Genomic DNA, 25,084 nt, shown 5'->3' with positions numbered 1-25,084 from the left:
ATCTGAGCAGAATGGAAGTTTATTTGAAAAAAGGTTGAGGCAAAAAAGATCTGACCGCATTTCCAATACCAACTAAGGATCCAAAAATGTATCATTATCCAGCTTTGTAAAAAAAAACTCATGAAAATAGATTGATTTAATTACACTCTGGGGTGTATTAAAGAAATAATAGGCTTTTCAGTGGATGGGGAGGGTTCATTAATAAAAGTAATGTTTGAGCTTTGGAATTTTGCAGGTGTGATTTGTCTTCATCTTTAATGGTGTGGACTGATTAAGAAAGCAAACAGTGTGTGTGTGCACATGTGTGTGTGTGTGTCTGGTCAAGTGTGGCCACATGTATGCAATGTGGCCACCCATCTGTACTCTCAAGTGTGTGTGTCTGCCGAACTGTGTATACACCATGTGTGATTAGAGTGCCACCGCTTGTTCCATTGGAGTGTGTGTGTGTGTGTGTGTGTGTGTGTGTGCGCGTGTGTGTCTGTGTCCTCACATTGGCTGAATTATTCAAGCTTAGCAAACAGAGCTGACAAGACTATGAGTGATCCTTAACGTTGTTATTGACTTAGACTTTATTTATAGAGTGTGTGGTCCGGCTGCACGAGCTGCACACAGCAGCACCATCCATGGCCTGAGAGCAGACACGATTAATCAGAAGAATGTTATAATTAGGCTTAATACCCTCAGGCTGTAGGGACACACACACACACATACAGGCATGCACGCACACACACACACACAGAAACAACACTATATGTGAACATGAACATAATGTATGAATCCATGTGGTGCACAAACATACACACGCACACACACGGACACACACACACAGAGGGGGCCCTGTGTGTGTATGCGGGGTGGATGGGTTGCAGAGGGTTTGGAGGGGCTGTTTGTCCAAAAACGCTTTAAGGCTTGTTCTCGTCATTGGAGAGGTTCTCAAACAAAAGTCAGTTTGTTACAGTAGCGGGTCTGCCGGGTGGGAGCGTGTGTGTCAGGGGAGGGAGAGGGGGTATATTAATACACACCAATGCAGATGTGGGAGCGTTTGCAGCTATCCCTGAGAAAGGCTGTTGTGTTCAGTGTCAAATTGAATGTCTGGTGATCCCCATTTGGCCGGTCCTATTTTGGTTTGAGGGTTCAAATGAGTTCTTTCAAAAGTACATATTTGTCTCCGTATTCATTATTATTCTTCTACAGCATGAATCAGAGTCACTTGCTTAATTTCTGGGGAAGTTGAAAATAAATATAAAGACTCCATTTAATAATTACTGTATGTCCGGAAGAAGAGGGACAAGAAATGAAGCCGGCAGCTATTTTCAGATTTTTATTTTATTATAAATAGAAATGATAATGCGCTTGTACACATGACACATATGTCATCGCTTTGTCAAATTATACAAAAAAATATATCAAAAATTAAAAGGAACCATTTAAAAAGGACAGATTCTCTCTAACATAGACAAACATACAAAATAAGAGAGTGCTTGTATCGATGCTTGGATGGTGATGTGATGAGATAAAAGTATTCTTGAAGTTTTTCTGGTTGCAATACAGTACTTTTGTGACAATAAATATGTCTGGGCTGCATTAGAAATGTTATTGATATTTCCTGCATTTGCAAAAAAAGGAAACAATAAAGGAGGTCCAAAACAATACAACATAATAACACATCATTTTGGCTTTGTCATTCCTGGTTATTGGCTGTTTATATTGGCATTCCCTTGATACGTTCATTTCCTCACAACACACCACAGTGATTGAAGTCTTTACAAATGTGCTCCCTTCACTCTGCTATCAAAGCAGATATTAACAATGTTTCATATTTGTTTTGGACCCGTAAGCCTTCAACCGCACAAGCATTGTTCTTAAACCAGATCCAGAGCATGAATACAAAGTGGGTTTTTTTTAAGACATTTGAAGAGGCACATTTGTTTTTTATTGTTTTACCACTGAGGTTTACTCTAAGATACATGATATTGCACGTCTGGTCAGCTGGGAGAACGGCTCTCTTTAGTCTAAAGTCTCTTGGTCTCTCGGTTTCTCAAGTGTCTCTCGGTCGTGACTTGTGACCCGGTGGCTTTCTCTCGCTGGGAGAAGATCTTTAAAAAGGTTTTTCACCCTGTGATCGATCTTGCCTATCCCCCCTCAAAGCCACTTCTTTGCCACCCTCCTCTACTGCTCTCTCATCTGTCACTTTCCCTAAAGTCACCCCTGACCTCTCCGAGTCCTCTCTAAAACTACAAAAGGCTGGGATCCTTGCCTCACTGTCTGTAACATCAATGAGACAGAGGGACAAGGACAGAAAGGCAGAAAGGAGGGAGAGGAGGAGGAGGGGGAGAAGGAGGAGGAGGAGGAGGAGGTGGAGGAATGTTTCAAAAGAACTTTTGCGGTGGAGCTGTGGTGTACATTAGTGTGGCGTTTCTGGAATAATAAACCCAACATATTCATTTGCTGACATGCTTGTTTGTTTGCTTTGTGGAATTTCACTCTGTGTGTGTGTGTGTGGGACAGACGCAAAAAACTCAAATAAACGCAGTGTCCAATAAAGTCATCAAAGCTTCTTTCTTTTCCCCATGAGAAGATATAATTTAGGGAATCATTTGGAAATATATGGAATTTCATATGTACTGGTGTGGCCCGGAGATATGTAAACATGTTCCATCCAGCGTCGGCTCCACGGCTGGTAGTCCGCCACGATAGATTCGGGGTTTTCGAGGCCCGAAACGAAGACCCCACAGGCCGATTTGGAGTCCACGGATGGTGTTTTGGTCACTGGGTTTGTTCAGATCCTGTGGAGAATTCTGTAGATGGCTGGAGCTCAACATGTGGTGAGCCAACCACATTAAGGGGACGCAACATACCGCTGGCAACTCTGCTGTTCATCTACTATACCGATTCAGCAATGTTCACAGTAAATCAATCGTTTTTTTGGTCTGATATTCCTTCTTGTGGTCCCTTCTTTTTCTTAATTCAAATCCATGTTTTCACTAAAGTCTTTTACTAAATGTCCCGCCGGTAAGAGAATGTGTCCCCGGTAAAATGGTAGCAAATTTTGGCCCAGATAATGTGTAGCTTTCCATCGATGTACATACAAATGCACGTCCCTCTGTGAAGTTGGCGGCTTCAGATCAGGAGATCTCAGGCCTCAAATAAGGAAGGGCACCTGTAAAAAAAAAGGATGAAACACAGTTGTTAAAGTATGATCTGTGAAAAAAAGATAAAAAGGTGGAAAGATAATAAAAGAGATATACTGTCGCAGTAAATCTTGGGCATATGTTTTAGCGTGCCATTCCGCTAACATGTGGGTATTGTTAGCATTGTGTTTGCTACGAGTGTGTTGGAGTTTTAAGGTCGTCGGAGGGAGATGTCACGCTCACGCTCATGCTCACGCTCACGCCCACGCTCACGCTCGCGAGGCAACGCACCTACATTTGACATTAGAGGCTTGAGAGGAGGTGATGAGTGTTATGTCTCTGGAAGAACTAGGAGGTCGTTAGCAAAGTAGCAACCGTACTCCACTAATGGAGCCTTCAACAGAAAAGCAGAGGAAAAATACCCCGGAGCACCGTGCCCACTGTAGCTGGCAAGTGACCTCTGCAGAGCGCCCAGTCCAAACTCCACAGCAGCCGCTGCTTAGCAACAGCAATACCAGCAAAATAACAACAAACAAATATTGAACGGATTACCCGCTGTCGTTTCCACTGGACAGTCAAGTGAGAGTGGACGGGGTTTTACAGGCACGCTGACCGATCTGCAGTCTCTTAACATTGCGCTGGAACCTGGAGCGGCGCGGCTCGACGCTGCTTCCCCAGCTGACCTCAGTCCTCGCACCTGTTTCCAATAGCTGCCCTGCCAGAGGCTATTAGGATCTGTCCACCCCCAGAAAAGACCTTTCCTCTGCAGCTCCAAACCCAACCGCACACCGGCTATCCAGTCGCACTGATTAATCACATCAAGATGGACCGCTGAGGCTTATAACAGTGTGGAGGTGTACGAAGGCGTGTGTCGTACCGCCGGTTGCATTTTTGTGTGTGTGTGTGTGTGTATGTGTGCCACATGCTAGAGGTGGTTCCTGTGTGTCGCTCTAATTCCTTCTTCTGTCCACTTTGAGATATTTCACCGAGATATCTCATTAGACATTTGCTGCTCTCGGATATTAAGTTAGATATTCATTCGATACTCGCCGCCCCACAAAGCTACGTGTAGTCGGACCCATTGGACCGCTGCCACGGTCTTTGAAGGGCCCCGGTTGTGTATAGGTTGCCGCAAGGTCAGTGGATGAACCTGATTGGTCAACCCCCTGTGGACCAAATTGGAAACGGCGGCCGCTGTAATCACGCTGTGGCGGAAAATGACGTTGCCGTCCAAAGTTAGAAGGAGCTTTGTTTGAAGTTGATTTAAACCCTTATAGTAACGGTAATGTGGAGTGAAAAGGCCTTCCCACTGCTCAACAGGAAGGTATTCCCTCAGGTCAGCCATTTGGGTAGGCCTATCACACACTCCTGGGGCTCCACTTTATCCTGATGGGAGCTGACTCTACGCCGGACCGCAGGATTCTATATCAGTGTTGGGTCAATCACTTCATAGATGGAATCAGATCTGCACAATTAACCCCAACACTTGATTGGGCCCCGCGAAAAATGCCGAAACATACGGTTGCTGCTGTTGGCTGAAACGACCCGTCCCTTGTTGGCAGCATGTATTCGGGTCCATGCTAAAGCTCGCTGAGTGTGTGTGTGTTTAAAACGATCGCACACTGTATGGTTGATTTGGTGCTCACAGTTTCAACTTAAGGCTTCGGCATGGGAGGCATGCAGAAATCTAACAAGTATTCAAATTGCTGAATATGAAGATGAAGAAGATCAGACATTTGCAGCGATCCAGCTTTGGCAAATAATATTAGAAAAAACGTCTTGAAACTCTGAATAAAACCTCATTTCAAATCCTTAAATAATTAGATTTTATTAGATTATTAGATCATATTTCAAATAGCTATCTAAAATAGTAAAATAGGCCAGGATATCTACTTATACAATAAGCCTGCCAACTTTGAAGTATATTATATTAACTTCAAAATGTGATGAAGTCATTAACGGACAACGGTGCGATTGTCACTTATTGTCTAGCTGAGTTGTCAGATTAAGCATGAAAACTAAAGCTTTTATATTAATATTCTTCCCAAGCTCAAGTACATTTTTTATCTAATCTTATCATTATGTTCGTGCAATTGTACTTGTCTTGTCTTGCATGAATCTTGCTATGTAACTCATCACACACACCTTGAATCTGTTGGTGCAGGTCTGGTGCCTGGGTGTCCTAAAAAAAAAGGAGAATAAAAAGTATAAAGTCTATTGACCTTACTTTGTCCGTACTGGCCATACTGGTAGGAGGCGACGTGGTCGACGGTGTAGCCTGGTGAGCCGTAGGATGGCGTGCAGTAGGACTGGGAGCTGGGCAGGGAGGGCAGAGCCGACATGGAGGGAACACTGGTCAGACCCTCCAGGCCCTTGATGTGGTCCATACGTTGGCTGCAGCTGGCCGCCATGCCAGCAGGGGGCTCAAGGCCACCTGTCAGAGGGGAGATGGCATAGTCGCTTTGGGGCTGATGAGGCACGCCGCCCGGATTCAGCAGACCCATCACCTGAGAGAAGGGAAGGAAAGGGAGGAAGGACACAGAATTGAACTTTAGGACGTAGGCTGTCTCGCACACACTCTTACAGAACACCACTGCTCAGGATCATATGTGGGTCACATGTCGTATATGGCTCACATTTATCTGACATGTAAAGAAGTGTAACATGTGTCAACAGAAGCAGAGACAAATATGAACACACTCAAACACAAAAAAAAGAAATCCCTGAGTCGCAGACATCAAAAGGCTTCCAGCGAGCCCGTCCCACACAGCCACAGAGATAGCAGCAGAAAGGAAGAATTAAGCAATTTGTCTCAGATCCATGGCTCCACTTATTCTAAAATTCCCCCTGCTGCTGCTCCAAAAATCTTTGGCACAAGATAACAATTTATCTTCAACAAAGATATGCTAAGAAAGATAACACAAAGGAAGGCCTCCATGTGCTCCGTTCTGTTCAACCTCCGCATAGATTTACAGTTTGAGAAATCCGTTAGCTCTTGACCTGGTCTTTATTAGCCACCAGATAATCAAATTTAGGGGAATATTTCTTTGCCAGCAAAGGACGGAAAAGAGCCGTGGGGTAAAGTCTGTGGAGTGTGCTTCAAAACAGACCTGATGCCACCGCCCCCTCCCCCCTCCTCCAACTCGCACTGAAACTACCTGTCTGTCAAAGTGCAAACCGTTAATAAGGTATTGAGACTGGCTTTATCGCTTACCAAAGGTACTCTAACTTAACCTGCTACCTTTAAATGTATCATATCCCACCTCTTTCTCAACAAAGCACAGGCCTCAAGGCTCTTCTAGCTGTCTTAATAAGAAGCAGGTACACCGCTCTTTGGGTCCTCTTGGCCCTCTAAGTGACATATTATTCTACATCAACACACACACATGGTCCTGCTTAAATCATTTCCCAAGTAGGGGAGGTGAATGGAGGAGTCCATGTTGATTTGGAGAGGGGAGTTTTGTTTCCTCCCTCAGTAACATTTTCCTAAAGAGTTAACCTGCATTTGGAAGGTTTGACTTAAACAAAAAGAAAGCGAGAATACGGTGTGACAGACGTTACTGAAAGTGGTAGATTCTTCTTTGTTAACGCTCCCGCTGGCATAGTTTCCTCTCCTTATCTATCTCTCGGCCTGACAACCTTCGTTATTCTCTCTCTGTCTCACTGTGGGTCTTGTGAGACGGTTGCTGGCTGGCCCGTGCAGGGTGTTTCTTATTGGAATGGTGCTATTGCAAGCAGCCTGAATCGGTGTGCCCAAGAGTTAGCAGGGAAGAATGTCGGGAGAGAGGAAACATCTGAGACGGGACATTCCTTCCCGGCTGTATGAAATATATACAAATAAATTACAACCTTTACTTTCACATGAAGGAATGCAGAGGCAAACATTTTAAGAATGCAATCACAAGAAGCCTCCCTTGAGGCATTAGCGCAGCATGAGTGTGTGGCAGCGATTCTGCACATATTTGACTATCACAATGGTGTGTGTAACTGCCTGTGCATGTATGGACAGTTATGTTTTGCTTGTATAGGGATTCAGTGGTGTGTGTCTTGCATGAATGCATCAGTACATCAGTGCATCTCTGAATGGTTGAATTCATGTAGAATCCAGAATAAAGCCTGTATGTGAAATAAAGGTTGCAGGCTTGGCTTATGTGTATGTATTTGTCAACATGCGGTACATTGACAGCCCCAAATCTGTCCAAGAGATCAGAGGAAGAAGATTGTGAGGGTGAATTGTATGCAAATATTCTGCTAATAAAGGATTTAATGATGACTAACTTCCTACAGATATTCCCAGATATTCCCAGCTGTCAGACATTTGAAATATTATAATGGGTATTTATTTAAGAATCACATTTTGTTTGTTATGTTGCTGCCGAATTACAAAAATGAAAAAAAAATGCAAATGATCATGAAACTACCCATTTAAAGTCGTAGTTGTAGTGCACGCTTTTCAACCATATCATGTAACATTTGTGTAAAAAAATGATGCAAAATCCTTAACTGTCAATTATCTACACTATGCGCACGTGTCTTCGTAATTATGTGAACCCATGAGTATGTGTGCGTGTTGTAATTTCGTATCTACGCGAGTGTGCCATGGTGTAAGTGTGTCTTCATACTGCTGTGGCCTGTTCTCTCAGGAGTTGTGCCAGACTGAAATCTCATTTTCTGCTTGTTAGATTCTTATTCCTCTGTCTTACCCTACGTCTACGTACAAAGACCCAGGGACTTCATGCCTGGATAATTGGCCATAATTGTCTTTTCACTTCTAGTTTGTCCTCTGTTGTACTTGAGTCATATTACTTTACCAATTCTACCAAGGTGAGTGGAGTGGGTGAGTCGGTATGCAGTGAATGTGGATGTAAAATTCGGTATGCATCATCTCACATTTGGTTTGAAATAGCTCAGAACATGTACAGTGTTGGATTTTTTAAAGTATTATTTTACAGTCTGATAATATATATCAAGCATATCTCAATTAGGTTCAACTCTGGGAAATCGTACTCAGATCTGCTCCAATAGCACATTGTTCAGGCAAACACCAGTAGCAGTAGTAGTGTCAAGCACACAAGTAATATTCTGCCAACTTTATCCACTACGAAAGATTTTTAAAAATGAATCAAATTTAGTCTCCCGAATCTAGTTTATAGTTTTTAACTTTCCTTTTTTTTTTTTTTTTTACACATTAGGTCAAATTAGATTTTCATTCTGGAATTAATTGAGATTTAAATGAAACCATCAACTCACTCAGACTGAAAAAATATTTTAAATTTGAATATGACTTGATAAAATCTATATTTTTGCATTTGTATCCGCTGCTGCATTGCCCATTAATTACTGATGAATGAATTCAGACAATAATGTATGTATTTGGTGTCTGACTTTAACAGATATATATATTTGTATATGCCTCACCTGTGGAGAAAGTCCATTTCCGAGGGCGGGGTTCATAGGATTGGCCGGTCCTCCAGGGCTGACAAAGCTGTCTGAGTAGCCTGAGAAGGAGTGGCGTCCGGAGGCCAGGCAGTAGGGCGAGCCGCCTTCTCCCTGCCCGGCACCACCGGGACCCTGGTGGGCTGCGGAGGGAGGTAGAGGCTGGGGCCGATGTACAGTGCTGGGGGGATCTGACACTATCAATGACATAACCGGGAAAATTAGAACCACCTTGCGGGATTGTTTGTAGTAAATCAATGAATCCATTTGAAATTTTAAAAGTTTCAGAAGTTCTTTGCCAATACAAAAGGAATTAATATTTTATAATTCAATTTCTATTTCCACCACAGAGAGAACAGTGTTCAATATTAATTGGATCAGTAACAATAACTAAGCAAAGTACTTCACTGAGCAAAGCAGGAGTAAATATTGATTTGTCACTACATGACTGCAATAATAGACAGTGTGCATTGTTCTCCATAGCAACAATATCAAGTTTAATGTAGAAACTTCATTCAATATTTACTCAAACGAATGTAAAATTAAGTAATTGAAATGCTTTAAGAAATATTGAAATGCATATTGACTGGCCAGATGATTACATAACCCTGTGTCTTACCTTGTGCTATGGATGAGGGGTTGTATGCGCTGTCAGACAGCTGGTAGGGGGGGATACTGGACATGGCCGATGGTGGGAACCCCCCTGGGATTAGGTGATTAAATGCCATCAGCTGATTAGCTCCTGCTTGCTTCCTCCACCTCGCCCGCCTGTTGCTGAACCACACCTGTAAAGTGGAGCACTCCATCAGCGTGTGTGTGTGTTATGTGTGCTCTTCACTAGACTGCACTTCTGTCCACCTGGAATGTTGCCTGTCTCACACACACTCACACACACATACACCACTTTCATACTCACACACATTTTCTATTACAGTCCTCCTTGTGCAAGTTGCAGAAATATAAAAGTGAAATAAAATAAAAATGTAAGAGTCAGGCAGTGTGTGTGTGTGTGTGTGTGTGTGTGTGTGTGTGTGTGTGTGTGTGTGTGTGTGTGTGTGTGTGTGTGCAAGCTATGGTTGGCTGCACGCACTGTGTTGAGTGTGTGAGTGACATGGCGTGTCCATATGGATGGGGCTCATGCTGGGCCTGCTTACACTTCCCATATGGAGCCTGTGGAGGGGAATTTACTGGATTCTGGATCAGGACTAGGAAAATTCAGATTAGGCCCCTGGGAGCAGCGGCAGAGGTGTGTGTGTGTGTGTGTGTGTGTGTGTGTGTCTGTGTGTGTGTGTGTGTGTGTGTGTGAGTGAGTGAGAGAGAGAGAGAGAGAGAGAGAGAGAGAGAGAGAGAGAGGGAGAGATGGATGGATGGATGGATGGAAAAGACAGGTCTGTGGCTGTTTTCGTCAGATGGAGGTGAATGTGTGTGAACAGTGTAGCTGCTGTCTTGTAAAACCTTGTGTTTGTCATGTTTAAGGATTACAGGGTTATCAAAGCGAATGGGGTGGTGCCACATCGTACCTGCACCCTGGCCTCAGTGAGTTTGGCCCTCTGGGCGAGCTCCTCCCTGGTGTAAATGTCGGGGTAGTGGGTCCTCTCAAAGGCCCTCTCCAGCTCCTCCAGCTGCTCGGCTGTGAAGGTTGTCCGACTGCGCCGTTGCTTCCTTTTCAGAGGCAGATCTGGTTCTGACTCCACTTCTGAACCCTCGTCCGAGTGACTCGCTGTTCACATACAAAGACAAGAGAGAAACAGGGAGATAGGATGTCAGTACAAACTTCTAAATGGAATTCTTAAAAATCTCTTGCTTATGTGTGTGCGCACACACACATAAGCAAGCCTGTCTCATCTTGCTTTAAGGAACTGTGTGGATGGAAAGCAACAGTAAAGGGTAAGGTCAGACCACAAAATATCTGTATTGTGTTAATTTCTGATAATCAGGTGGCTACAATATAACACTGACTACACATAACATTCTTCTAAATGGGGTAACAGTAACTAAACCCAGCCAGCATGTGGACTTATTCCTCTTCTTTCTCTTGTAAACCTTTTATATATTTTTTCTTTAGACACACACACACCATCAGGCATCAGCCTTCTTCATGGTCTTGTGGCCAAACAGAGCTCCATTCAGAGGGAATATTCCAAGCCTAAGGAATAATCCCACCGGACATGATTCCCAGAGCACCACGGGGGGACTGGTGGACTAACAGCCACACAATAGGCTAATTTGGATTGAGGGGCCATTCTTTGAGCGTGAGCGTCTGTATGTTTTTCGTGTGTATGCATGGGTGTGTGTGTGTGTGTGTGTGTGTGTGTGTGTGTGTGTGTGTGTGTGTGTGTGTGTGTGTTTGTGAGTGTGTGTGTGTGGACAGCAGCCCGGATCCCCAGGAGCGGTTGGCTGGATGAAGAAGGAACTATCTGTTCTGTCAGGTGAATGCCTATTTATCTGAGTGCAAAATAAGCAGGGACAGCTATGAATCAGCTGTATTGTTTTAACATTTCTCTCTCGTTCTCTCTTTTCTTCTCTTTCATTCATCTATATCAAGTCTTAACGTTAAGTGTATATAAAAAAAACCCATCTCAAGTATTTCAATGGGAAATTAAATATGATTCATTCATTTTAAATGCAGTTACTTGGAATGCAATTATTAAATTTAAAAATAAAATCATAAATTAGGCTTGTATTTTATTCAACCAGACAACAAAATCATGTAACTGTCTGCACACAGTAAGTGGATGTAAGCCTTGAGACAGGAGACAGCTGTCCATGTCAACAATGTGACCCTGTCTGACTGGATAAACACAAACACACACAAACAAAAATGACTTTCCAAAAACTCCAAAGCCACAGAAATTGAATCAATATGTCACTAATGTGAAATAAATAGTGTGTTTCATCTTTTTGAGTTGTTCAGCTCGACTGGGCTGCCATGATATTATCACTCCTGACAGCTTTTGTGTCTCTACTTTCCATGTGTTTCCCTCAGATCACAATTAATACTATTGTGCGCTATGTTCTATAAGCCAGCAGCTTGGTTTTATACACAACACTTCAAACAGCCAACTGGCTCCCTCCTAAGTTCACCAAGGCCAAAGTGCCCACTTTTTGTGTTGCACTTAATTAATTCCCCCACTGCATTGGGGAAGTTTTGTGCGCAACACTATATTAGTTCCCCCTCAGAAGCAACAATAAAATACAAGAGAACCCAAATAGTTCAGGGCCCCTCATGTGAAACTGATCCTCTCTCCCCCTTTGGCGATTCTCTCCTCGCAACACCAATGGCAGTGGGAGTCAACTTAACATGCATTAAGAGCAAATTGGTAAAGAAACATTCACGCATGAGGGAGGCGATGAGTAAAATATTTTCAAAGGGCAAGAGAAATGGAGACATCGCCTTAAGCCTCCGGCAAATTTGTTGTGATTTCGTACAAATAGATTGCCAGCTTTTTAAATGACTTTTGAATCTAGCTTTTTTTATAGGGAATCAAACTCTGTGTGAACATCGTCTCAAATGGACACATACACATCAAAAGCCTACAGTGGTAAAACCGATCAAGAAATAGAAAACATTTACTTTTGACAAAACCTTTCCTGTTTTGCCAGGCAGCGTCACACTTAACCACCTCAGCCACACAACAACCACACCAGCATTTTATATGACTAGTTGGGTTACGGAGTGTGTATTTTAGATGGCAGGGAAGGAATTTGGGGTGTGGAGCGTGAGGCTTTGGAGTTTTGGACAGGATGACTGAAAAACAAGAGATGGGGCCTTTTGTAGCCTCCCCCTCTAGTTCCTGGAGGAGGGCCGCATGGAATGCTTTTTGCTCCCCCGACTTTCGCAGCATACACGTTCCTCAGCATTTCACAGGGATTTGGGCCCTGGGAATGCTGAGGCGGCCGGGAAAATCCTTAATCACTTTGGAATTACCTATAGGTTATGACTGCTACCGGGGATCCAAGAATTTCTGAAAAGAAGCGACAGAGTGGCACCTCTGAAGTGGGAGTCTTGTCTCGGAACAATCCTGAATCAGATCATTTTTGGACAACACAAGTGGACTCACTGACTTTTTGTTAACATCATTAAACTGCTTGATGTTAAGATACTATGAAATATGAAGATCAGAAGAAACCATGTTGTTCTGCAAGAAGAAACTGGATCATTGGAGCAGTATGGACGGAAGCAAATGCAGTTGATGGTAAACGTCTAGAATGTTTTAAGTACAATTACATGGCTTGTTTGGAAGACAACTTCAAACCCGTACTTCCCTCAAACAACAGCAATTTCAAAATTCACCCTACAAACTTGTACACTTCTCCGGCACACCACCTTCCTTAAACAACCACCACCTACTCCTCCCTCCCCTCGTATTTTTCTCCCCCCTTCCCGACCCTCCAAACAACTAACTCTCCCTCACAGCCTCTCTTTGTCTCCCTTCTCTCATGCACTCCCCATCTCTCTCTTTTCCACCCATATTTCTCTCTGACTCTCTGGCTCTGGCTCTTTGTTGCACCAGAGAGCTGAGGTCTTTGCCGGCAATTTCCACGCTCCATCTGTGGAATCCGTCATGGCTCCCTCAGCCCTTCACAGTGGAGGGCTGTCACCTGCCCCATCGGGGAGCTGTGGGAGCATAAAGAGTCTCCGCAGTGGACTGGAGGGGTGGGTGGATGGGGGCACAGTCGGGGGCGTTTTACACCCTCCCCCCAAAAAAATCCCTTCCTCCAGAGGGAACTGTAAGAGCACCTGAGGGGATGAGAAGAGCGGGGCAAAGGGGGCTGTTGTTACTGATGTAAATGTCCCCATGGGGATAGTCTGTCTGGGCATCTGTGTTGGTTTTTGTTGTTGTTGTTATTGGTAGAAGCATAGGAGATCCTCTGTTTCTGTGTCTTTTTCAATGGACACTGGTCGAGGTGAAAGGAAGTACTTCTCAACACATGACTTCCCTCCAGTCTTCTCTCTTTCAATCTAAAACAAAACCCCCTGTATGTCCTTCCTTGGCTCTTTTATCCTGTTGTAGTTCGTCATCCAGAAAGGCAGAAAACCCCTCTAAAACCATTGTGAATAGTCTTCAAGAGTGCAAGTTGATACAATCTACTGAGTCCAGTTGTCAAGCAGTTTTCTACACACGTTATACTTAATAAACCCGTGTTTTAAAACTTAATTCACCTTAGATTGGTGGTGCTAAGTACTTATTTGGGCGACAGACCTTCATTTTCCTCTATCTTTCTAAATTCAATTAAGTCACCAAGTGTAGCTTATGAGACTTTAAACAATTCTAAATTTGGCAGTAAACACACAACCACCTGCTGGTTTTGTGTGTTTGTGGTTGACACTGCTATAAAACAGTGGTTCTCAAACTGTGGTGTGTGTTCCACTGGTGGGCGAGACTTGAGACAGCCTCTAGTGAGCCGCAAGCCATGTCAAAACATGTTTGTGGACATTCTTTTAATTTTTAAAATTCACAAATGATTTAAAAGTAAAACATTTCTCTTGTTGAACTTGTTAAGCACAAGCTCTACTTCTCTCTTTCTCTCTGGTCTTTCAGCCGGTAGGTTTTCACATTGGCCTCAATTGTTACAGTCTCTTCATTCTTTTCTGATTTAATTTGTTATTGCACGGCTTTGCACAAATTCTTAAGACTACCGTAGCTAAAATTCCAAGAATTTATTTAAACAGAAATTGAACTCTGGCAAGCTGTACCAATGATTGGGTGACACAAGCACTGTGGGGGACATTGTAGTGAAAAAGTGATGCAACGAAAGAGACATTCAGTCACCCCTGATACTCTCTATTACTCACAGGACACATAAACAAACACAAAATCTGTTCACACAATACTTCAAGCACATGACCTACACACACATGCACAGCACTTTGCTTTCCCCTGATTCTACAATGTGTGTTACCTCTCTCGCAGAGACAAAGACGACGAAGAGAAATGAAGAAAAGAGAGTGAAACCTTTCCACTGCTCCCCAGATCTGTTCCAGCCCTGTAAACCTGTGGTTTGAGAGTGCCCCATTTGCCGTCATCGCCTTGCTATCCCTAAGATCTGATCGCATCGATTTGGCACTGTCAAATAGCCTTAGCCAATCAAATTATCCACTTTAACTCTCATATCGCTCCCTGCCTGTATACATATGCTATATCTTAAAATACTGTATTTATAACCCCTGTAAACACTTGACTTCTCTCTGTGTACTTTTGCTCCACCTCAGCTGAAAGGAGAGGGGGGTTGCAGATGTGGTATTGGCTCGTGTCGGTTCATCGAAATATGAGAAAATATGAGCCTTAAAAGGGTAAAATTATCTGAGCGAGGAAGGCCTGGAAAAGCAACCTAGGCAGGATCGCCCGGGAGCTAAGGAGCGTTTGCTTCTTTAAGCCGCAAAATAAGAGAGAGGGAGATGGAGGGGGTAGGGGAAGGGGTAGAGGAGAAAAGAAAACTGTTTAATTTAACCAAACTAAAGCCCTGAGAGGCACACAGTGCACTGGACTCCAAGCCAAAACAACCTTTCTGAGGCCAAGAAAGCCCAAAATGGCTCCCGCCGTGCAGCGCCATCCCAGGGAGGAGGAAAAACGAGGAGGAGAAGGAGGAGAATGGAGGGTTTAGCTGAAACAGACTGTTGGAAAGATTTTGGCATTTAGAGGGAGGGGGAGACCCAGTCGGATGGGGACACAAAGGCTTAAATATGTCCACTGAGACATGAGACAGTACGCATTGAGCATGTATGTGTGTGTGTGTGAGAGACAGAGAGAGCGAGAGAGAGAGACATAGAGAGAGACAGACATCGAGAAGGGAAGAGAGAGAGAGAAAGGGGATGTGTCAAACTTGGATTTTGGGACGTGGGGGAATTGAGCGACCATATGTGGGCTATTTACACCCCTCTTCGGACATCCCTGTAACTCTTCTGGGGGTTTGGTTAATAGCGAGGGTAAATTGAGCCTCTGACACATTGGCCACCCCCCTTCTCCCCACCTACCACTCTCAAAAACACAAAACAAAAGGCAGAGGAGACAAACGCAGCATTTATTTGGGCGGGCCGGCTATGCTGCTCCTATTCAGAGGCCGGCCGACTAAGTGACTGGCCAACTGCATTAAACAGTATATAGAAGTCAAGGCAGGCAGATGCTGGGCCAGATAATGGCTTTACTGACAGCTTATGGACCCATCTGCACCTCTTTCTGGCGGGTTAAGAAAAAAGACTGTGTGCATGTGGATATTTGGGATAGGGGGGGTTACACGAGGGGGTGGCGGCAAGGGGGCTCACTTGACTTGCTAAGGAGGACTTTCAACCCTCACAGCTGCCCTGTAAATGAGAGTGTGCCAGAGCTGTGTGAGAGAGTGTGTGTGTGTGTGTTTTGTGTGTGTTTTGTGTGCTGGCTTGAGCACATGCAGGCGTGCACCGCTGTGTGAATATATGAAAAATTATGTGCGGACAGACAAAAGCAAACTCTGTCACGAGTCACAACCCCATTACATGACAAAAAGGCATAAAGAGGTCCGACGCTGTCAACAAAGAATTATGGGAGTTGTTGGGGAGGGAGGGAGGGGGCTGTCAGGAAACAGTTACCTGTCATTTGTTGCTAAATGTGTTTCTAACCCAGTTTCCTGTGTGGTGTAGAGGAGAGTGACCCTGCTCTGCCCTGTGACCTGGCACTTCTTCTACATCTTTTAACTCTCAAATGCACTCTCAGCTCCAGTCAGCAGGGACCTGTTGAAACCAAACACGGCGGTCTGTCTGCATCGCTGACAAGAAAAATCATTGCTAAATGCCACCACAGACTACAGGCATAAATCTACCATATTATAATACAAATCATGTGAAAGTGTGTTTATTACCCATCATAAATTGAATTAGATTCCAGTGTTTTTCTCTTTCTACACTGTCTATATGAAAATGATCTGGTGAAGCATTTAGTCCGGGAAGTCATGTAATATAAAATATAAAGCCGCATTCATGTTATTCATGGCAGATATGAGCTTCCTTCCTTGGTAAATATCAGTGAGGAACTGGAGGTTTGGCAGCGAATCCTTATCTGAACAAGGAAACAAGTGTAATCAAGTTAACAGACTTGAGCATTGATTAAAGGAAATGAACACAATGATTGGTTTTATTATTTTCCCGCACAACTCTAGCAAGATTTTTCATTTGTGCTTGGCATTGATATGTTTAGTAGTTTATGCTATAAAGCTTGAACACAGATGTATCTGCTGTTTGAAGTGATACTCTGGAGATTTTACACATTTCAGAATTGTCAAGACATTTTTGTTGTTCTGAAGTAGGTCACTGACTCATGATATTTGGCTGTGGCTGATTTGTAAAGTATAATTTTAAGCGTTAGGTCCTCTATAATAACAGCAAAGTTAAAAACAAAAATGCCGCCATGGTGAATGTGAGTTATTTCAAGCGATATTCCCACACGGCATGACTTGCAGCAAAAACATAGTTTCTGTTGCAAGTCATGTTTAACCCATCCGCTTGTGACACAAAGACCTCTGGGCTAATTAGTTAACAAAGCCCTCAATGAAAGTCAGGCTTCATCAGTCAGGTGATTGACAGCTGCCTGTCCCCAATCACGATCATAGATTGCATTTACTGGCCTCTTGACTGATCTCTGCAATCTTTGACACCCCATACCTAACCTCTAACCAGGCAAATCACGAGTCATGCACAGATGCTCACAAACAAACACATACGCACACAGATGTATGAAATTCACCCAAAGAGAAAAACACACATTCTTCCGTTCTTTCTCTGAAACTCACACAGGCATACGCATGCACATTAAAAAACAACCTTGCTCCCCTTTTCCCCCTTTCCCCCCAGCTGTTGTGCCTATAGTGCATACTTGCACCAGATAAAGAGGGGCCTTATTCTAAGGCGAGCCATTCTACTTGACCTTCGCTGAGCCTTTTCACTCTTTCACTCCCTTCAAACCGTCTTTGGGTTTGCTTGCACTCAGCTCAATGTGGCTAGTCCATCACGGGTGAAGGCTGGGGTGCTAGAGAGGAGGGTCTTGAAGGGGGAATACCCCAAAAGACCCCCTGCGCCCTCCCCCCAGCACACACATACACACACGCACGCACAGGCCCCCTCCCTCTCAAAAATCACCCTGACTTCAAAGTTGGTGTGCATTCATTAATTGCCCTTTGAATTGATATCAGAGGGTCACAATAAGGGTGTGAAAGGAAAAAGAGGCTTTAATGAAGCATAGAGCAGCCATTCATTTGCAGATAACTATGTTTTCATGCTTGGATAGTCATCATGCATGGGCTTATTAGAAAAAACTCACGAGAGAGGGAGGAGTGAGGGGTGAGGAGAGAGGGACAGAGGGACAGAGAGACAGAGAGAGCCTCGGGGTAAAGGAGAGTGATTTGGTGCTCGCCACTTGGCCCTCATGCCCCCCTCTGCCCTCGTGCCCAGGGACTCACTGAGTGACACATTCATTCTTCAAGGAGACAGACAGAACCCTCTTCACCAGACACTTGGCTCGCAGGCCACTAATAGCCAACAGCTATTCTGAGATCTATCGAGACCTTATCTGTTGTGTTTGTGCCAATGTGGCCTTGATGAGTAAGAAACAGCGATGAGAAGCTGACGGAATCCATCAAGTATTTGTGTAATTCTGCATGCGATTCTCAAAACACTCTTTGACAAAAAAGTTATTGTTGACAAATATACAACACTGCTGTCACTACAACAAAAAATGGTGCTTCGGAAGTAAAAGCGACCAACAACAAGAAAAATCCAAAACATTGAGACGATCTTTAATAATGGAGACATGTCAATAATGTATGTGCAACTTGGAGTAATGGGTTTATCATTAAACACATCAGCTCACACTATGAGTTCTTTTACTAACCCTGGGATAACAAGTGCAACTGGTGAACAAAAGTGAAGTGTTAAAAGTCAGTCTCACCTAAAGCCTCTGCAAACACTATCATCACACACTAAACACACAAACCCTGCCCCTTCTGTGCTCTCAATGCGTCCTCCGCCTCCACCTCCGTTCCCTCCCTCGCTTCCTCCCATCCCTCCTATTCCCTCCATCCTCACACTCTCTCTCTCCTCTTCTTTTCTCCTCTCTGCTCCTCTCCTCTACCCTGGCACGGCTCCAGTGTGTGCCAACGCATCGCGCTCACTTGGAGAAACCCCGATTTCCTCATTCACTCGGAATTATTTACACAAACACGGCCCTGCTCCATTTCTGTGATAAAGCCAGCTAAATCTTTATGGCTCTTTCATGTATTGTCTGCTGGCGGTTTCCTTTTGTCCCCCGGCCATTGGCCCGGGCCTTGGATACAATGAGCCCGGGAGAATGGAGGCAGATTGGAGGAATGCGCCTCAATAAACCTAATTATGACATGATGACTGCGCTCACCATGGTAGGGGTTTTTCAAAGATCCTGAGCTTATTCAATTAGCCCTTTCCAGGATCCCCTTTCACCAAATAAAGTTATCCCTTTGACTGTTTGCATTGCAGAGTGGAATGTGTGTGCGTGCGTTTGGGTGTGTGTCCGTGCATGTAAGTGCAAGTGCATGTGCCAGTGTGTGTGTGTGTGTGTGTACATGACTGGCCTAAATGAAAATGTATCAGCCCTCAACAAGGGTCCTCTGTATTATCTGGCTAATTTCACCTAACGAAGTATGGACTCTAAAGATACACTGTGAAAATATGGAGCGTGGAGGAGGGAGAGAGGGCAGGGGGCATGTGACTGTTTTAATCATTAACTTTGTCTCCTGGGTTAATTACTGTGACTTAAGAGTTTTAGCTAAGCAGCAGGCCTGAGGGTTCAACTGTATGGCCAAATATATAAACCGAGGAGGAGGGCTGCTTATGTTTCAGTACCAAAATAATCCTGTTTTTGCAGGTTTTTATGTATTGTGCGTCAGTGTAGAAGACTTTTATGGGCTTTTAGGTTAGAATTTTAGCACATCATCTACCACTGGAGTGGCCAAATCTTTCCCTGAACAAGATTTTAATAAACATTATCTCAACACAAATGAAGTGAGGGATTAAACTGTGACAACAACGGGGGAGACCCTTGCTTACAATACAGGTTTTGGCCCTAAATTATAAGTTAATTGTTTGTTTTTTGGGCCTGTTCAATCCGCATAAACTCTCACTTTTGACCATATAACTGCAATTACTTTATTTAAAAACTAACCTCGACTGTATTTTTTCTTTGCATGTTAGCTTATTATTGCCTGTTAATTCAATGAGCGTGTTACGTGTAATTTTGGTGGCGTCACTATGGAAAAAATATTGTCCTGGCATAACGTGCAAATAAATTGAGAAAATATGTTGTTGGACCGAATCGGAAGTTAAAACGAAACGACATTTTGAAGAAGAAAAAATCACAAGCAACGCAAAAAAAGGCTGATGCAGAACTTTAACTCTTTAAACTTGATAGAAACAGTTTGACGCGGCTTTGTTTGGGCTCTTGCGCTCCGGAGGATGCAGCGCAGAAATGAAACGAGCAGTGCGCCGCAGGCAGAGAGACATAGAGGGGAAACAGAGGGAGAGGGGCGGTGTTGCTCTTCAGATGAAAGTGGGATGAAATAAAAGAGTCGATTTAATCTGCTTGAAGAGATTTGGAGGAGCGAGAGGAGGGGGAGGAGGAGGAGGGGTGGGAGGAAAAGGGGGGGGAGTGAGTTGGTTGTCGGGAGTTGCGCGGAGTATATAGCGGGGCCGGGACGGGTGGCCGGGGCCCCATTGTGAAGCATGCGCTCCGGGCCAGGCCTGCGCTCTCCGGGGAGAACATTGGTCCTCATTCACCAAAACACTCTTTAATACACTCCCTCTGTCATTAAATGTGACATAGCACAATATCCACGTCGTTTAGAAGACATTATTAATGTTCCAGAGGGCAAGGCGCGGGTATCATCAAAGAATCGATAATAGATCAAGGATCAGCGGCTGGAAACGGCTCGGAGTTATTAGCGCTGTTCCTCAAGGTTGACAAGGCCTGTTACTCTTCTTGGTTATTAAAGCTTCATACAAATACGAATAATTTGAGCCTATCAACGTGAAGATGTCATTTTCTTTCTAATAACACTGATACTGAAAACCACTCTTTAAGTCAACAAACTGGAAAACAGTAACATTCAACTCCATGACCTGCTCACAAAATACGTTTTAATAATGATGTCATCGATGTTTGATTAATGCGTTTACGAGGCTAATTAGTCGAGTTTCCATGTTTTCTTCCAATCTAATGTGGTCTAAACTCAAAGTGCGTTTATCAACACTTTCACATTAGAGAGAGACAATCCTGGTTTGAGTTCTGCATGTGTGTGTATGTGTGTGTTTGTGTGTGTGTGTGTGTGTGTGCGCGCGCGCGCGTGCGTGTGTTCCGTGGGGCTGGACGTGAGGGGCTTTCAGAGGCCTCAGTTGCCACTCTTGAATGGCGGTCGTCTTCTCGCCGACCCCAATAGGAAACATTTTGTAGGTGAAAACGGCCATTTTCTCTGGTGAGCGGGCCTCTAAACCGCGCAGGAGCCGGGTCCCTGAATAATTCATCCTTCATTGCTGCCTCATAATGTCTTTTGTCGGGGCTCTCTGCGGAGAAGCTCCCCTCTCCCCTTCTTCTTTCTCCTGGCTGAATTATAAACAGGTTGCCTTCTTCTATAATGGCGGCCAAAGCTGTTTCCAAGCCGGCCTTTTGTCCGCGCGCGCACAGCCACAGCGCGAGCTCCTCCCGAAATGGACTCGGGGCGCTTTTGTCTCCCAAGTTCATCCCGCGAGCGTCCCGTTGTGCGCGCGAGGCGTGTCTTTGTGACGAGATGGAAACCGTTGAGCAAATGTTTGATCAACTCATCGGGCCAGTCCATTATCTCTCACCCCCTTAGAATGGCGGCCGCTTCGGATACAAGAGGACGAGAGTCGCACCTTCTTTTCTGTTGTTGTTTTAAAAGGAAATACTCGACACTTTGGCTCTTCTTATCGCCCTTTGGCAGGAAATATGTAACAAATCCAACATGGCGCGCGACCACGTTCAAAACAACATTACACTTATCGCTTTCTGTCATTTTCCCCTGCTGTTTCCCTTCATAGGCTGAGTTACCAAAGCCTCTGAGCCCTAAATAAAGTCCAATATAAATCAAATAAAGCAGTTAATAAAGAGTTTGTAAAGTTGAGTCGCTGCCTCAGTGAATTAAAAGCTGTTCAGGCTGTGTGGGTTTATCCGTGTTGAGGCAGGCTGTTTCACAGATGTTTGAGGAGAGGATTTGTCCATTTTAGACAATGTAACGGAAAAAAGGCGAGTGTAACAAATTATTGATCCGACGACAAAGCTAAAGGGGAAAGAACAGACGCAACTTTGGGTCGCTATGCTCCCTCTAACGTTCCTCACTGGAGTTTGGATCGTACCTTTACTTTGCCTCTTATATGTGGAAACGTGGGAAAAATATAAAGTCCACCTGTTTCTCAAAATGAGTCTGAGTTAGGAGTTGATTTAAGCACTGAATATTGCTCATTTTAGGTATTTTAAGCCATACTTTAAGTGTAAGAAATGGCGTATTTTAGTTTTGATGCTAGTATTGTCCAGTTTATATTGATTAGCGGAATAAAATAACGAATAGTAAACTAATTAACTAACAATGATCAGCAGCGGTGCACAGAACAATGATATTGTTTTATATAACTGTTAACTGTCTCATACTTCTGTACATGTTTGTCTTTTCATTCACTCAACATTCAAATCCACAACAGTTACATTTTTTAATACACTTCATATGCAGATCTCGCCTGCTATCCATCTCCTTCACTATCATCCACTCCCACGCACACACACGCCAGCGCGCACGCACACACACGCACAGACGCTCTTCTTTGCACATGAGCCATCACCTGCTGTTTGATTTACGGTGTCAGGCCTCATGGGAGAGACATTAGCGGGAGAGATGCGGAGGATGAAGCGTTCTTAACAAAGGACGACACACACTCTCCACCCCCACGCACAACAACAACTTTTACAGCATTTACACACACGCAGGCTGTTGCGATCAACAGGTTGTGGGTTTCTAAGGGGTTTTGAGGAAAGTTCTTCGTGTAATTATAGATATAGAGGTCTAGAACTCCTTTAATTCAATGGAAGTCGCCCCAGTTATGATGGGTTGTTCCTCTAATATGTTCCAGGAACATTCCTTACAAATTAACCTTAAGTGTCTGACAGATAAAATCGGGCAAAATCAGGTTCCCGTGCTGCTCTGTGTGTCAGTTTCGGATCAGTGTTAACACAAATCTAACCCCTGATTTAAAGTTTTAAACACTTATTTTTTCACATGAGTATAAGAAGTTGGAGGGTTCCACTCACATCTGTCTCCTAAGATGCCTTCGATGCTGTGTTTGGCCCTCCGGTCGCTCTCCTCCAGCTCCCTCTTCTCGATTTCATCTTCATCCTCCTCCTCGTCGCCTTTTCCTCCGAACTTACTCCGCATGATGCGACTGATGGAGCTCACTGAGGAAAAATTACATCAAAATGCATTTCATCACAAAAAGAACAGGTGAAATAAAATAAAACAACTCAAACGGTATTAACTGATTCAAATATACTAAATATGATAAATAAATAGAATTACACAGCATCAACAAATAAGAGTTAACTAAAAATTCATAGAATTTCCTGATTCCTGAAAATGTCCATTTTTTTTAATTCAATCTGTTAAGTTAAATAAAGTTAAAAAATAGTTAACAATAAAAGTAGCCACTAACATTATTATTATTAATAATAATAACGTCATTTCTACGCTTTTACCTGAAGGAACGTTGTTGCGGTCACATATCCCATCCTTCAGTAATTTATCCCGAATTTCCCAGCTAAACATACCCGGGTTTTCCCGCTTGTACTCCTCTATTCTCTTGTCCACGTCCGGCATCGTTCCCTGCTTTTAAAGATCAAAATCAGAGTTGATCAACTTTGTGTAACTACAGTTGTCACATCACATATAACGTTGAAGAAAGCTTGATTCATATGTTTAGGTAGCAGAATTAACAGCCTTCAAGATGTGTGAAATGTCTCAAAAATTAATGTACGTCGCAGGAAATGTTTATAAAACTTTGGTACATAAGATTTTTCTTTCTGTTACCTTGGGTTTGCTCCCACCGATGGCTCCGGGTCTGATGGAACCCGTCTCCTGGTACCGGCACAGGATTTTGGACACACACCCGTGAGAGACCCGGAGCTGCCTGGAGATGACACACGGCCTGATGCCATGGTGGGCCATCTCCACGATCTTATGCCGGATGTGGTTGGGCAAAGGTCTGCCATTTATGAAAACACCTCCGAGCTGGTTCACTCGCCCTTGACCCAGCGGGGTAGAAACTAGAGATGGAGAAACAGGAGAGGAACTTGTCAACAAACACACCGAACACACTCATATCGATGACACGTTGTATTTCATGGAGCTCGGTTTGGTCAAATACGTCATGCCTAGTTAAAATATAGGCATTTCTGATGCTGATTGAAATATTGACATTATTCATAACCAAACGTATTCGTAATTATTTATATGAATACACCATTAACTTAAATTAAAGTTGCGCAAACTTCAGCTATTCCAACATATTACTCGTATGAAATAATGTAATAACAGATTAGATTAATTAGAATTATTTAAAACTTTTAAGGCAGTACAGCTTTAAAAAAAAAAGAGAGTGTGTGTTGTTATTGGGGTAAAGTAGAGTAACAGGCCCGTGACAGGGGACCAGGGGACAGAGAGCCGCCCCTGGAGCCCGGCTGCCCGGCTCTCCACCCGTCCATCCCGGGCTGTGATGTTTTACCTTCCAAGGGGAACCCGCTGCGGGGGTAGTTCTGAGCCAGCGTGGGTCGCATCATCCTCGGAAATGACCCCGCCAACGCAGTCATACCTCCGCGCCACGCCACTTACGATACACCTCCCTCCTTTACCGGGGAGGCTGCTGCTCGCTCCACAGCCCAGTTAGAAACACTGCGACTCGGGTAAATTGGTTGTAAAACGCGCCCGGCGTAGCCTTGTTAGCTCTCCTGGGTGGTTAGCTTCGGTTCGTCTTAGCCGCAAACCAAAAAAATATAAGTCCCAGAAATCAGAACCTCCGCCTCTGAGGAGTCAAATAAGTCGACAAAGATGGAGAAAATGTAACTTTTTATGCGTTGAGAGGTTCTACTTCCCCGGTGTGCGCAGCTTTCTGTGCCAGCGGTGAGGCTGAAGGAGACCCGGAGCCGCGGTCGTGTCGCAGGACGGGATTGTTGTTGTTTTTTGTTGACACCGGTTCAAAGTGAGAGGAGACGGTCAAAAGTAGCCAGCTCCTCTCTCCACCAGCCAGCGCGCAGCGTTGTGATTGGTCGAGATGGGACGTCCAGCACGCGGTGGGGCGTGACAATTGGCTGGATGTAAAAAACTTTGGTCCAATCAGGGAAGCTGTCACATTTGCGCCTTGGACAGGACAGGGGCGGCCATTCACTAAAGCCGACGCTAAGGTAAAGTCTCTATACGTGCTGTTTAACTTGAATTAAATGGTAAAAAAGGCCTCTCATATG

General features: G+C 44.1%; 1 protein-coding gene across 6 annotated transcripts; it reads right to left on the bottom strand.

Annotated features, from left to right (window-relative positions):
- Nucleotides 1–2,868: 2,868 nt before the first annotated feature.
- pax3b (paired box 3b) lies at nt 2,869–24,433 on the bottom strand. 6 transcript variants are annotated; one of them, XM_076142279.1, is made up of 10 exons: nt 24,349–24,433; nt 23,655–23,890; nt 23,324–23,453; nt 22,883–23,026; nt 18,044–18,049; nt 10,088–10,287; nt 9,187–9,352; nt 8,550–8,764; nt 5,359–5,638; nt 2,869–3,160 (listed from the first exon to the last, which is right to left on the bottom strand). In XM_076142279.1, exons 1-10 carry the CDS (start codon nt 24,431–24,433, stop codon nt 3,126–3,128), a joined length of 1,497 nt encoding a protein of 498 aa, XP_075998394.1. In that variant the 3' UTR covers nt 2,869–3,125. The 6 variants fall into 6 exon arrangements, with proteins under 6 accessions (XP_075998394.1, XP_075998386.1, XP_075998350.1 ...); XM_076142271.1 differs by lacking the exon at nt 18,044–18,049 and having other exon boundaries at nt 5,354–5,638; XM_076142235.1 differs by lacking the exon at nt 18,044–18,049.
- Between the last annotated feature and the right edge of the window lie 651 nt (nt 24,434–25,084).

This window comes from Genypterus blacodes, unplaced genomic scaffold (assembly GCF_046128005.1).
Source record: "Genypterus blacodes isolate CSIRO-AG114 ecotype Tasmania unplaced genomic scaffold, CSIRO-AGI_Gbla_v1 ptg000003l_1, whole genome shotgun sequence".
Taxonomy (NCBI): domain Eukaryota; kingdom Metazoa; phylum Chordata; class Actinopteri; order Ophidiiformes; family Ophidiidae; genus Genypterus; species Genypterus blacodes.
This window is presented reverse-complemented; position numbering and strand designations above follow the sequence as displayed.